The 13,966-nt window shown below is 40.1% G+C and overlaps 1 protein-coding gene across 1 annotated transcript in view; it reads right to left on the bottom strand.

The window, feature by feature from the left end:
• Positions 1 to 5,861: 5,861 nt before the first annotated feature.
• Positions 5,862 to 13,966, bottom strand: part of LOC131922012 (A disintegrin and metalloproteinase with thrombospondin motifs 12-like) — a 132,989-nt gene continuing 124,884 nt past the window's right edge. The window contains exons 4-6 of the mRNA XM_059276745.1: positions 8,320 to 8,516; positions 5,949 to 6,032; positions 5,862 to 5,873 (exon numbers count right to left, since the gene is read on the bottom strand). Of these exons, the coding sequence (XP_059132728.1) occupies positions 5,862 to 5,873; positions 5,949 to 6,032; positions 8,320 to 8,516 (293 nt within the window). The remainder of the gene's footprint in view (positions 5,874 to 5,948; positions 6,033 to 8,319; positions 8,517 to 13,966) is intronic.

The following is a 13,966-nucleotide window of genomic DNA, read 5'->3' on the forward strand; positions in this document are numbered from 1 at the left end:
AGCCTAATTAGTCTTAACAAATAAAAGCCTGGAGTAAGATGTCAGGGTGAAAGCTGAAAGATCAGAGAAGCAGAGCAGCCACTAGTAACTTCTTACCTCTATGAATCCTGTGACTGAATGGGTGGCAAGATCCTGTCTCCACCCTCCTTATATTCCTGTCTCCACCTCCCTAGTGCTGGGATTAAAGGTGTGTGCCACCACTGTCTGGCCTCTATGGTTAACTAGTGGCTAGCTCTGCCCTCTGATCTGCAGACAAACTTTATTTGTCAGAACACAAACAAAATATCATACAACACTATGCAGGCATGGGTCAGGCACTTGCCATCAAGTTCAACAATATGAGTTCAGTCCCTGGAACTCACATGATAAGGTGAAAGAATTGACTCATACAAGTTACCCTCTTGCTGTCACATCTACATAATAAATAAATAAATGAAAAAAATCTTTTAAAAAGACCATGTGGCCCTGAGCATATAAAATACAGTAAGATTAATCTGGTTCACAATAAATATTGAGATATTTGTTTTAAATGTTCCCATAAAACACCTTGGTTATTGTTTGAGCAGATTAAAAGCAAACACTCACTCACAACCTTGTTCCTTGTTCCCTTGCAAACAAAAATAGCTTTTGCTCATTTCTTTGTACCTCATCTTCTCAGACTAGCCCAATTCACTTCTCACTTTCCTCTTCCTATACCTTTGAGTACATGAACCTTTTAAGAGGGCTAGCTGACTGGGAAGAAATAAGCCACAGCTCACAGAAGTGGGAGACAGGAAATGATTTTGCAAGAACATGGCCTCTGTTACCAATTGTTCTCTTTCTTTCTGAGCTATCTTCTAAGGAAGACACAATCTTGTATTAGGCTCCCTGGGAATTCCTGGTAGCAGCTTTTGATGTGCTACAGTCTGGCCACATTCTGCTAATGATGCTTAAGCTGAGCAAACAGATAACAGATGAAGAGACAAGTGGATAAGAAGTAAAAATTGGAAAACTTCACATGCCTAAGAAATAAATCATATTACTAGCAGAGGAAAACTACTGATCTGAAAGAAATGGGCCTAAAATTACTTGCCCATATCATTGATATTTACCATGAAAAAAGCAATTACATATTTTATTATAAATTCATACAATCACTAACTCAAATTTCTAAAAGTCAACAGGCTGTTAGTGCCACAGTGAGCCCAACACTAAATCACTCAGTAGATGAAGAGAAAAATCCTCCAGGAAAGTAGTGATGTCATTCCTGCCTATCAGCCCTACCCTTTCTTTACGCAACATCTTGGTACCTGCAGGGCTCAGTCATGGTTCTGATAGCAACCTGGGATCCACTTGACTTCATTCAACTTACATTCCATCTTTGTCATTGTTCTGTGTGCTCTACCCTGACACCATTCCCCTTTCCAGGGCTGGAAATGGAACCCAGACCCTTGCACACAACAGGCTAAGACCTCTACCACCAAGTCTCTGATATTATAATCATAATCTCCTCCACTTGGCCTTTTGTCTTCTTTCAAAAACTTTGAAGTATTTATAAAATATGAATAATAGTAAAATATTTTTGGGTTGTTGTGGGAACTAAATTATACCCTTACATTCTAATGCAAGTCTTGTACACTCATGGGAGAATTTTGCATTAATCAAACACATAAAATTACAACTGTGGTAATTTCTGCAAAGGAAAAATGCAGTGTTGTGAGAGTGAGTAATGGAAGGCTTTCTCAATGGATTGATATCTGCACTAAAGTCATCTGAGCTGAGATAACCAAATTGAAAGGAATCCAATTGGTTCTAAGCAGGCCATAAAGTATGTACCTAGAATTGTAAACTCAGGAAACAGATAGACAGCTTACTGAAGTGGTGGAGATGGTGACAGGCAAGTTAAAAAAAAGCATCACCTGACTGGCTTTGGGAGAGAGAGGAGTATGTGTCATGGTGGTTTCTACATCTCTAACTTCTTTACCTGGGAGGATCATGATGTCATACACAGAGGTAGACAGCAACAGAATAAGCCCATGAGAGTGAAAGTGGGCAGGTTTTCTTTTTTTTTAATTAATTGATTTGTTGATTGATTGTGCATTATATATGTTTGTGCATGTGTATGTACATGTGTGTTCATGTGTGCCTATATGGTTGTAGAGGCTAGGGATCTCCTATGGGCATAGTTTCATTTGTTACCAGCCTTCTTGCCTTCAGTATAATGGTTTGTTTTCCATTACAGTAAGATATTTGATCTTCTCAATGTTTTTGTCTAGCATCAGTGATGTGTTAATTGCTCTCATATGTACAGTAAGAGGTTAAACACTAAAGAAAATACTTGCGTGGGCCCTTTCATTTGGAATAGCCTTCCTGAATGGTTAATTCCTTTGTTCCCTCTAATACCAATATAGACACCCAAATATCCTTCCACATTACTGATACATATTTAACCTTACGTTAATTTCAATTTAAAATTTTTATTTTTGTACTTTTGACCGTAGATCCCAAATTACTCAGAGTCAGAAAATAGGATTTATATTCATATTTATCTCTTCAGTGAGAAGCATAGCATTTGTCATCTGGCTGATGGGACATGAAAAAATGATGTGACTTTCTGAGGACTGTGCACTAAAGGATAGCATAGCACCCGTTACTCACTCTGTACTTTCTCCCATTGTCTGCCTGCCACCCTGATTTTAGGTAGGTATTGAAATCCATGATTGTTAATGCTGTTTGGGTTACTTATTAGTCAAAAATATGAAGAATAGTTTGAACTATTTTTTGTGAATCAGGAAAAATAAGTATGATGAATTGAAATTTATTGTCAACTTTTGAACTTTGAGCCACTTAGCAATTTTATGAAACCTTGCAAGGGCATCACACAACCCTCACCAGAGAAGCTTCTTGCAATAGACAGTAAGTAAAAGGCCCATAATTTGACAATGTGCAAAGAGTAAGAAACACTGGAGCACTCGGTTCTAATGGGATGTCTACATCAACCCCTCCTCTCAAGGGTAACACATCTATGTGGAAGAGGAGGCAGAAAGATAGTAAGAGCCAGAGGTGCTAGATGACGCCTAAGAAACAGTATCTTCCAGACACCACAGAACTGATATACATGTGAACTCACAGAGATTATGACAGCATACACAAGACCGGCAAAGGTTCAAATCAGACAAAATCCTAGTAGGGAGAAAGGGAAGTCAACATACCTATCCAAGAAGCTATTTGCTATTGATACATACTGGGAAAAGGAGAATCCGTTTTCTTCAATGGAGTGTCACTGGGTATATCAACCATACTCTAGTGCAGGCCCCATGGCCAGGAGTAGCTGGCCAACACAAAATAGACTCCATGGTGTGTGTGTGTGTGTGTGTGTGTGTGTGTGTGTGTGTGTGTGTGTGTGTGCTTTTTGTTTGGTTTTGGTATGTTTTTGTAATCTTGATTTTCTTCATGCGAGAAATCCATGGAGTCTGCTTAAAGGGCAAAAAATTATCGCAGAGTCCTGGAAAAGAGAAGGCACAGGTCCATGATGCTTCTCTGTGCCTGAGATTGTCCCAGCATCCAAGTTCCACAAGGGAGCAAAGAGAAGACTTCTTCTTACATGCATCTCAGGTCTTAAGGGTAGCAGAGAGGCTATGCCCCAGGGGCGTGTACTTCAAGGTCATAGGCAGATAGAGCAGTTACCTGCTGCATCTCTAGGGCTGTGCTTCAGGTCATAGAATAGATATCCACTACAGTCTGTTTTGATTTCCAATTTTTGCTTTTTTTCCTGGAGTTTCTTCTTTTGAGAGAGAGAGAGAGAGAGAGAGAGAGAGAGAGAGAGAGAGAGAGAGAGAATGGAGAGGATGTGGGAGGAGTTGAGGCAGGAGAATGAATATGATCAAATGTATTGTAGTAAGATAATTAAATTAACAATCACAACAAAAGTTTGCAAGAGGATATTTGGCAATAACAAGGGTAGAGGGCCATGCTGTCTGCAGCAATCCATTTGTTGTGCACAAAATCAGAATTAGAAAGAAGAAAAACAATGTAATTGTAACCAATGCAACAATGTAATGGCCATTAAGATTCTCCTGGCCACTGGCCGGAAGTGAGCATTCGGGTGTTCTGATGCCACTCTTCCCTGCCTGGATCCTTGATTCTTGAAGACACATTTTAAAGCCTGCCTGCAGTCCTGCTGTTAAGAGAATAATAGCCTTGTTTGACATTTGGTGCCACATTTCTTGCTGGAGAAGATGTGAATAGGGTCCTTCTTATGTGTGTCAGCTGCTGTATAGTTTGAAAGGCATTCCACCAGCTTGGTAGTTTCCTTTACTTATTAAATTTCACTTTGTACATTTATTCATGTTCCATGCACCATGCTAGGTACTGGGGACATCACAGAATATAAAGAATTCATTTCTGCATGCACACTGTCCACATTCTCTAACAGTTGAGATATGTGAAAGAGTGGATAAATCAAAGAATCAAAGTGACCTGTGAGAGTGCTGTCATTCCATGAAGAAGAAGCAGTGAGTGGGGCCAGTTTTGAGTATGTTGGACATTGAGAATTCTCTTAAGAGTCAGTACTTAAGCAAAGGCTTATGTGATGAGAAGGTACCAGCCATGTGCAGAACCAAGGGAAGGATGTTCGAGATACTGGGGTCCATAAGTACGAAGATTATGATGCTGAAAAAATGCCTTGCATATTCTAGAACTCATTCAAACTCCAGAGTGCAAGGGCTGGAGACAAGGGAGTGAATAGCATAAGGAAAACTGGAAAAACTGAAAAGATGGGTGGATCAAGACCATGAAGAGTTCTGCAGACCAAAGCAATCTGAACTGTTTTTTTTTTTTTAAAATGGAGTCTTTGTGGGGGAGGTTGAAGTTAATATTTAAACTTGTATTTAAAGTCATCCATTATGGCTATACATAAAATGTTCTTCCCAGAGAATATATGATGGGTAAGATTGGAAACAGGAAAATCATTAGAGAATTCACTGTACCAGTTCAGGCAAGATATAAGACTTGAATCAACATAATGATTGCAGAAATGCTGAGTACTGGGTATTTTTGAACTGTGCTTTGGAGGTGGGACCACTATGGGCTTTGTTGTTGGATTTCAACAATAATAAATAACTAAATAATAAGATGAGGTTGGATATGATATCATACACACTTGAGAGGCAGATACACAGGCTTCTGTACATTTGAGGCTGGCCTGTCTACATAGTGAATAACAGGCCAGTCAAAGACACATAGTAAGATCTTGTCTCAAAAACAAACACAAACCAAAACAACAACAAAAGAATGACTCTCAGGTATATGCCACTGGTGAACACTGGAGCAGTTTTGACTGACATAGGAAAGATAATAGTATCAGGAATGAAGGGAGCAAACTGAGATACTTTGGCAGGAAGTAATCAAGAATCCCATTTCAGACTTAACCACATTCTCAAGACTAAATGAAGTAGGACGTAGGCATATCATAAGTATGAGAATATATGAAATATCCAAGGACAAATGTATAAACTAGAGTCTTTGAATCTGAGAGATGTATGTTATATGCCATAGAGAAATTAATGGCATGAGAGACATGCATCATAGCGTATCTCTCCTAACATCCATTGAACCTATCTAGCTTGGTCATGACTTACACTACTTCCATTGCAAAACACTCTTAGTGACAGCTGTATGTCTGTGTTGTGTCTTGTTAGATGCAATTGTAATCAGATGATTGTGTGTGTGTGTGTGTGTGTGTGTGTGTGTGTGTAATTTTTTGAAACTGTTCCCCATTTCCCACTCAATGTTGCTGAAGTCCCAAGAAAAATAACACAAAAATAATATTTTCCTCCCCTTTTCATTGTAAAAAGACTGTGTAGAGACCTCTTTCTTGCTTATCAAGAACTTTCCTAAAAGAGAGAGAAAAAGAGGGGGTGGAAATTGGACAGCACAGGCAAGAAGAGTGGAGGGAAACCATTCCTTACCTCCTCTTCTTCAAGTAGAATGAGTCGAACCACGACAATGTGGACTGCATTGCCAATGCTTGGGTTATGGAACAACCCGGTGACCTGGGGTCAGAAACAGAAAACATTAGCTCCACATGCACAGTGTATACGTGTCAGAGGCGTGGATAGCTCCAGAACACAAGGAAATGAATACCATGTCATAGAGTGGATTCTAGGCGCAGTTCTGAGGAGACTAAATCTCAGTTCACATTATAATATTTAAAGATGCCCTTTCAGGGTGATGGATTGGATGTGTGTTTGAGAAATTTATGTCTTTCATTCTTGGTTACAGTGATACTATTATTAACAAAAACAGAAGGAAAAGAGGGAATTGGTTAAAAGAACATATTTTTTCAACTAATAAAATAAGAGAATTTTTGCAACCAAAGTGGGAATAGTATTAACATAAACATAAAATCTAATTTTAACTTATAGAACATTGTAGAAAATTTAAAAACTGTAAACAGTGGAGAACAGCATATATGTATCTATATATTTTTATTTTATTACATATATGTATATATAGTATATATAGTTGATTATATATACATATATGTAATCAAATAAAATAAAATTCATCTATAATTCTTCCACCCAAGATAATCTATTTTAAGTTCTGTTTATAGATCCTTTTAGTTACAAACACACATATATTCACAGAGCAGATAGTGAGACAGTGTGATACACACATCACATAAATAGAAATACACCAGATACTTTTTAACAACTTTACTGTGATCATTTTCATAACAGATTTTTTTAATTCTCCTCATCTGTGGTGCTAGTTATCATTACAACTAACGGTTTTTTCCCTTGCTTTATTTTTTCTTTTCTGTTTTATAATTTAAGATATAATTACATAGTCTCTCCCCTCCTCCTCTCCCTTCCCTCCTGTGCCTTCCATGTCCAACCTCCCATCCCCCAATCCATAATCTCCTCTTCTTTAATCATTGTTGTTTTATGTACATATAAACAAGTCAGCATACAAACACTACCTGATGAGTCCATTTAGTGTTGCCGGCATGTATACATTTCTAGGGCTGATCCCTGAGTATTGGATAGCCAGGGTGGGGGTCTCGTCCCTAGGGAAGGTTAGTTTCCCCTCTTTCAGCAACTGTTATTTTGTCTGTATCTCTTCATGGCTGGTACTTTAGACCTCCCCAACCACAGGTGCCTGTGAGGCCATGGATCCTAGATGAGATCCTATTATTGTCACTCTTCTAAATCAGAATAATCTCTAACTGCATTCTTGTTGCAGACTGTTTATCTTGATATAATGTATATACAGAGAAGTGCAGCTCTCAACCCTTATCAAAGAAGTTTGTTTATTTATTTATTTATTTATTTATTTATTTATTTATTTATTTATTTATTTATTTATTTATTTTTGCAGCAGAGACTATTACAGAAAGCCACTAGTCAAAACGCAGAGAACAACTGGCCCTGGGTTGTCCAACCCTACTTGGTAAATCTACAACACATCTTCTGTACCCAAGACTCAGGGAACATCTTGGGAAAGAGGGTGGAAAGATTATAAACCAGAGGATCAGGAACTCTGCCCTGAGATTGTGTCTTCTAACTACAACAGGGAGACTACACCCACAAGATCCCAGCAGCATGGCCCCCTAAACAAACTCTTTTCTTTGACCTTGTCAAGCCCTGGGTCTTCTTTCCTCTATCAGTTAATCAAGGAATTGCTGTTTCCCATCTCAGCAGAACCAGCCACCTGTCTGGAAAGCAAAGCAGAGCAACCGTGGAAAGGAAGCCTGAAATGTGGGGTTGCAGTGGAAACTAATTTTGGTGACAGCTCTTCCTGCCTTGAGGAAATCATGTTCGGTTCCTTTGTCTGAGTTTTCTCATTGTCTAAGACTAGCAGAAATTGATGACGGAAAGCCTTCCTAAAAAAATCAAGTCACTTGGCAAATAATAATAGTTATTACGTAGATGCAAATAATGAATTACAAATTTTCCCAGGGAAATTTCCCATGCTCATTTTTAAGAAACAGACCAATTGTCCTGAATTTCCATTATTACACATTGGGGCAAGTAACAGACTTGTGCATGTGTATGCATGCCCACGTGTGTGTGTGTGTGTGTGTGATAAAGGACAACAACAAAATCTCTTTCTTTTTAATTTTTTTTGTTTTTAGCATTTTGAGACAGTATAGCACTACCTAGACTAAGCCACCCCCAGACTTGTAATCCCCCAGCCTTGGTTTGCCAGACTTGGGAACTGCAGGTAGGTACCACCACCATGCCTGACAAAAATACTCTTTGATGAAGGGAAGAGCGTTTCTAAGGACATCTCTTCTGTCAGTACTGTCCCCTCCCCTCATGCAGTCTGTCATACCATATTCATGATGGTGAGGATGTAGGACTCCACGTTCTCACTTCCATGGTACTCAACCATTTTGGTGTCAGCTACCACAAGTGTCTCCACCCATCTCTCCTTGCTTATGGAGCGCCGTGAGAGGCTTCTGCTTGGCGAGTTTTTCCTCTCCCACTTCTCTCTCTGCAGCTCTTGCTTCTCAGAGTTACCTAGACTGTCTGAACATTAAACATAGGACATAATAACCAAACTATGTAAATCTCACGTATATTGTGTATAAAAACATTATTCACTTATATTTGTAAAAACACGAGGCTGTGTGTTTAATTTATGATTAATAACACGTGAGTGCAAAGTTCTTGTGTTTATGTGTGAAATAGAAGATAAGATCAATTTAAATGAACTTGAACAAGATTACTCATATTGGAATCTTCTAAGGCTATTCCAGAAGTATTTCTTCTAAAATGTTGTGGTTCATTTCAGTAAGTCTTTCACTATAAATGCATGTTACAGTTGGTTGTGGTGGGTCCATCTGTGACCCCAGTTACTCCAGAAGCTAAAGCAGAAGAATAGCAAATGAAGGATATCTCGGGCTATCAAAGAAAGCATGTGTTTCAACATAAGTGTTGAAATAGCTCAGTGGTCAAACACTTTCTTAGCATGTGTGATGCTCTGAGTTGTGTGTGTGTGAATATTCTCTCCCCCCCCCCCCCCCGCTCCCTCTCTCTCTCTCTCATATATATATATATATATATATATATATATATATATATATATATATATATACACATAATGGGAGTTTTCTCTTTCTTGTTTTTTTTCTCTAAATTATTCATTGTCTACCACAGGCAAGGCAGGAAGTATGCTAGCACTTAAATGTTGAGTTTTAGCTTCATAAATATTTGATATCCATATCCCTCTTTCCATTTTACAAGTGAGAAAGCGGATGCACAGAATAGCTGGTTAATATATTCCCCAATTACTAAGCCCATTCAGTCAGTAGACGGCCAGGATGTTCTGTCTCACATTAACGTACTTTCACATTTACTACAATATTCCTGTAAACATGAAAAACACACAAGACTGGAGAAGATGTAAACCAGAGAAATGCAGAAGGCTCAAGGGCATCCTGACTCAAGAAACTGAAAAAGACCCAAAGGATAACTGTAAAGTCACCAAGGTCACTAACAGGCCTTGAGAAACATTTGGTCTTTGAGGGTCATGGTTTGGAAAGATTAATCTAAATAAGCTGTAGAGTGATAAGGGAAATTGGAAAGAAGCATTATGGAATCATCCTTGAATGCCAGGATGTTGTTACCTAACCAAGGACCACATTGTAACTTCAGAGAGGTCTACAGAAAATCAGAATGGAATCAAATGACTGCTTCATCCACTGAGACATGAATGCTCAGCCCAAGTGAGGGTCAAGTCTAAAATGCTAGGGTGGACTCAGACTTGCTTAGGCAATTGAGGAAAAATGACTTGATAGAGGAAGTGAGCAAAAAGGGCTAGGCCGAGGGAGAGGTGACAGCTCAGTTGTCTTAGGACTTCTATTGCTATGATGAAACATCATGACCAAAGCAACTTGGTAAGGAAAGGCTTTATTTGGCTTAAACTTCCACATTATAGTCCATCATTGAGGAAGTCAAGACAGGAAGCCAAACTGGACAGGAACCTAGAGGCAGGAGCTGATGCTGAGGTCATGGAGGGGTTCTGTTTACTGGATTGATCAACATGGCTTGGCCAGCCTGCTTTCTTATAGAATCCAGGACCACCAGCCCAGGCACAGTACCACCCACAATGGTCTGGGCCCCTTCCCATCAATCACTAATTAAGAAAATGCCCTACAGGTTTGCACACAGCCTATTATAGAGGTATATTCTTAATTAAGGTTCCCTCTTCTCAGATGACTTTAGCTTGTGTCAAGTTGACATAATGCTATCTAGCACACTAGTCTTGGATGATTCATTTCAGGAATACAGTTTTACCCATCTCTTGCCTGTCCCTATGGACATCCTGTATCCCTGGGAGGAGCTGAGCATGAGAGTTAAGAGGCAAACTTCATATTCCCATCCTAATCTCTGTTGATCCATGCAGCCTTGATCAGAGCACTCCCAGTGTATGAGAGGGTGCTCACAGACTCAGGGTATCTTTTCCTTCTGGAAGATTAGCTTGTGTCCTGAGCTAAGAGCTGCTTCTCTGGGATTTCCACTATTTAGTGCTTAGAAGCATCTAGATTAAGCTGCCCCTTGAGGCTCTGCCTCAGACCTTTAATGGAGACAGCTAAAATCCTGCTCCTCTGCTTTCTTGCCAATGCCCATTATGCTGGAGTAAATTCCTTGGTTTCACTGTCTGTAGGAAGGTGTCATGTGTTAAACAATATTGGTGAAAAAAATGAAGTACCACACAGGTCTGGGTCAGCCCAAATTCTGTATTGGGTTTTGCTGAAAAATATTGAAGCTGTGCTCTCGGAAAAATAATCCAGGGTAATGTAAACATTGAGGGAAGTCCTGTGGGGTTTTAGAAACAGGGAGATGGTTAAATTCTCATCTGTGGTAGAATAATTTTCTATTTTCTCCCTCCAATTTCTTTTCATGGTGAAGTACGAATTCCCAAAGAAGCCTCCAGATAATCAGTGATTCCTCATCTTTCAAACCCATCCTTACCCCCCGGCCAGCTGCTTACCCCTTCTCATGGGAATGTTTCAGACTGCTATTTTCAAATCGGTGTAAGCCAGGCAGTCAGCCACAGGAGCTCCAAGTTTTTGGAAGAGGCTTTAGCAGGGTTGGTTAAGTAAGGGACTCCTACCCACATGGATTAGATGTAATCTCTTTCTTTTGATTCTTCCCATCCTGAAACAGCACTTCTCAAAACTGCAAGAAGGCACAGTACTTTCCACTGAGCTCAAGTATTGGGGTGACTGACATATTTTGCTAGTATGTTTATTAGAATTAATTAATTATACATGATAGTGAGTTTAATTAGGAACTTTTCATACATGTATATAATTATTTTGATCTCATTTACCCTCAAAGTTTCTTGTTCCCCTCACTGCTGCTGATCCACTTCTGCTTCCTAATCAGTCCCTCGCCTTCTTTTTTTCTTTTCTTTTCTTTTCTTTTCTTTTCTTTTCTTTTCTTTTCTTTCTTTTCTTATTTTTTCTTTATCAGCACCTCCTTCACTATTCTCATCCTTCCAGGGGATAAGGATTAACACATGGTCCTCTGGAGGCCATGCCACCCCAAACTCTGAAAGTCTATTCCTGCTTCTTCCACTCCCTTGGTGGGTCTACTTAATAACAATGTTTTGGTCCTAGTAGGAATCTCAACAAGGAAAAGAGAAAACCCCAAGAAGAAAGCATGAGCTCCTTGGAGAAACAGGTAATAGATGACTCCTTCCAGTCCGTAAGTAAGGCATCATCTCCATTTCCATATAACTTACTCATAGAGAGCAGGCACGTAACCCGAAGAGACATCAGCAGTAATTTAATAACTCCCCTTCTTGGGCTGTTATGTCTGGAAAACTGCTTTTTCCCCATTGAAGTGCCGTGCAGCACAGCATTGATTGCACCAAACCAAAGCAAGTCTCAGCATCAAGAGAACATTGTACTCAGTTCCCGACGCGGTTGTCTTTGATACTGACAACTCCATATTTCACATGAAGGGTAACTGTGCAGAATTAAGCTCTTTTGGGGGAACACTTTCAGCACTAGGAACTCACTGGTGAGGACTAAGTGACCATAGGAAGCTTCTCATGGTGTTCTGGGTGAGGTGTGAAAGTCTTCGTTATTCAACAATTCCTCAGTCACTGAGCTAAAGGCGGACTGTCAACAGTGTTATGTCAATGTTTAAGCATGTGGGATTCATTACCCACTGTGTTGACTATTTAGCCTTTTGTCTTTCTTCTGCCCCCAGCTGCCTCCTCCACATCTGCTCTCCATTGTGAGAAATGCGTCAGCACATTTTCTATAAGAGGGTACGAAAGGGGAAAACACATGTGGGACTAGATATCAAATCAGTTGAATTGCTTTTCATGACCCAAGTTGGCAATGAATGAGATGGGCAATTTATAAAAAATAATGTCTCCAATTGTTCTCTATTCTCATCTCATTCTGACTATTGACTATCTGCAAGGATCTTGAAATGTCTCTTTGATTTGCGTTCTATTTAAAGATGGCGTTTATGAAGTTTTACAATATCCATCATTTCCTTCTTCCTCTGTGATGTATTCTCAGGGAAGTAAGGACAGTGTAGAAACCTCTGGGCTCTGGAGGGCTACATTTCATTTTATCTTCTGGTGCTTTTATATTCTGCCCCCATCTGAACCTGGGGCTAGGTGGGGTAATTGTTTAGGACATCTACTAACTGCCAATGTTTGGGCTTATGTTGCCTCACTTGTTTATCTTCAGACAGCTGTATTCACTACAAAGGTGACCAGTTCAGAGGGACAGGTAGCAAATTATCTAAGGCTGAAAATATTATTTGAGCCACAGTGAGTGAGGCAAACTTTCTCTGGAATGAAAAGAAGCATCCTAGCTGAGGCACCTGGAAGTATGCCCAAAGCCAGCTTGAAGAGATGATTAACCCTGGCTGCATAGTGGATGCACACACTTGCACCACTAGAACTATGCTACGTAAGACCACAGTCTACTTCCTGCCAAGAAGATGGTTTGCAAGCATGTGCTACAGCATAATGCTGACAACTGCACGTGGGAAAAAAACACGTATGTTTGCTCAACTCAGAGAACACTAGAGCTGGTAGCAGCCTCACAGACAGTGTCATGTGATGGTTTAATACTATGTTCCTCTGTGGAGTCTCCATGGATGCTATCTACCATATCATGATCATAGTACCTTTGGAGATCTTTTACGTATCCTTCCCTTTAAAGGGGGGGGGGGGCTGAAACAAGCATTTAAAGGAAAAATTAAATTTCATGTCCTTATTACACAGAGAAAGTGATGAGAAAACATCCAAGGTCAAGGGTCTTCTAGGAGTCAGAGTTCACCAATGGTCCAGGCTATGGCTATAGGGATGGGAGTGATCAACAGTGGGTATAGAAATGTGTCACCCAGCTCCCACCAGTTCTAGACGCTCTTCTTTTATTATTTTACCCTGAGAATGTAGAGCTCTCTACTACCCAGAACTGGCTCCCAAACCTAGGGCCAGGGCACCTTCTCTGAGTAGTGCTTGTCTTGGCTCTACAAGAAGACCAGGATGTTGTCCCCATGGATTTACCATTAAAGGGGCATTTGTTACTTGTTGAGCTGCTCCTGGACAGATGACCTTCAAGCACGTCCGGGATGGTGTGGATCAAGAGGGCTGAGACTCAGTTGCTTCTTGCTCCTGTTCCTTCCTTGGGTAATTGTGAACCAATTATTTTAACTCTTCATATTGCAATCTGATGGCAGGTGATGAACTGTTAACTCCACACTCATCTCCAAGCCACCGACAAAATGGAACTTACCACGGATCAGCTAACGTGTTAGCTCTGCTGCTTATTTTCCATGTCGTCAGCACCATCTCTTACCCAGAAGCCCCAGAAGCCAGATTGCCTTCAACTTCAAGTTAGAGCATTTGACCTTACCTATCCCTCTCCCTCTCTCTCTTCCCTTCCTCTTTCCCCCTTCCTCATCACCTCATCACTACTCTAATATCTGTATTATAAGAG

Source organism: Peromyscus eremicus, chromosome 11 (genome assembly GCF_949786415.1).
Source record: "Peromyscus eremicus chromosome 11, PerEre_H2_v1, whole genome shotgun sequence".
NCBI classification, from domain to species: Eukaryota; Metazoa; Chordata; class Mammalia; order Rodentia; family Cricetidae; genus Peromyscus; species Peromyscus eremicus.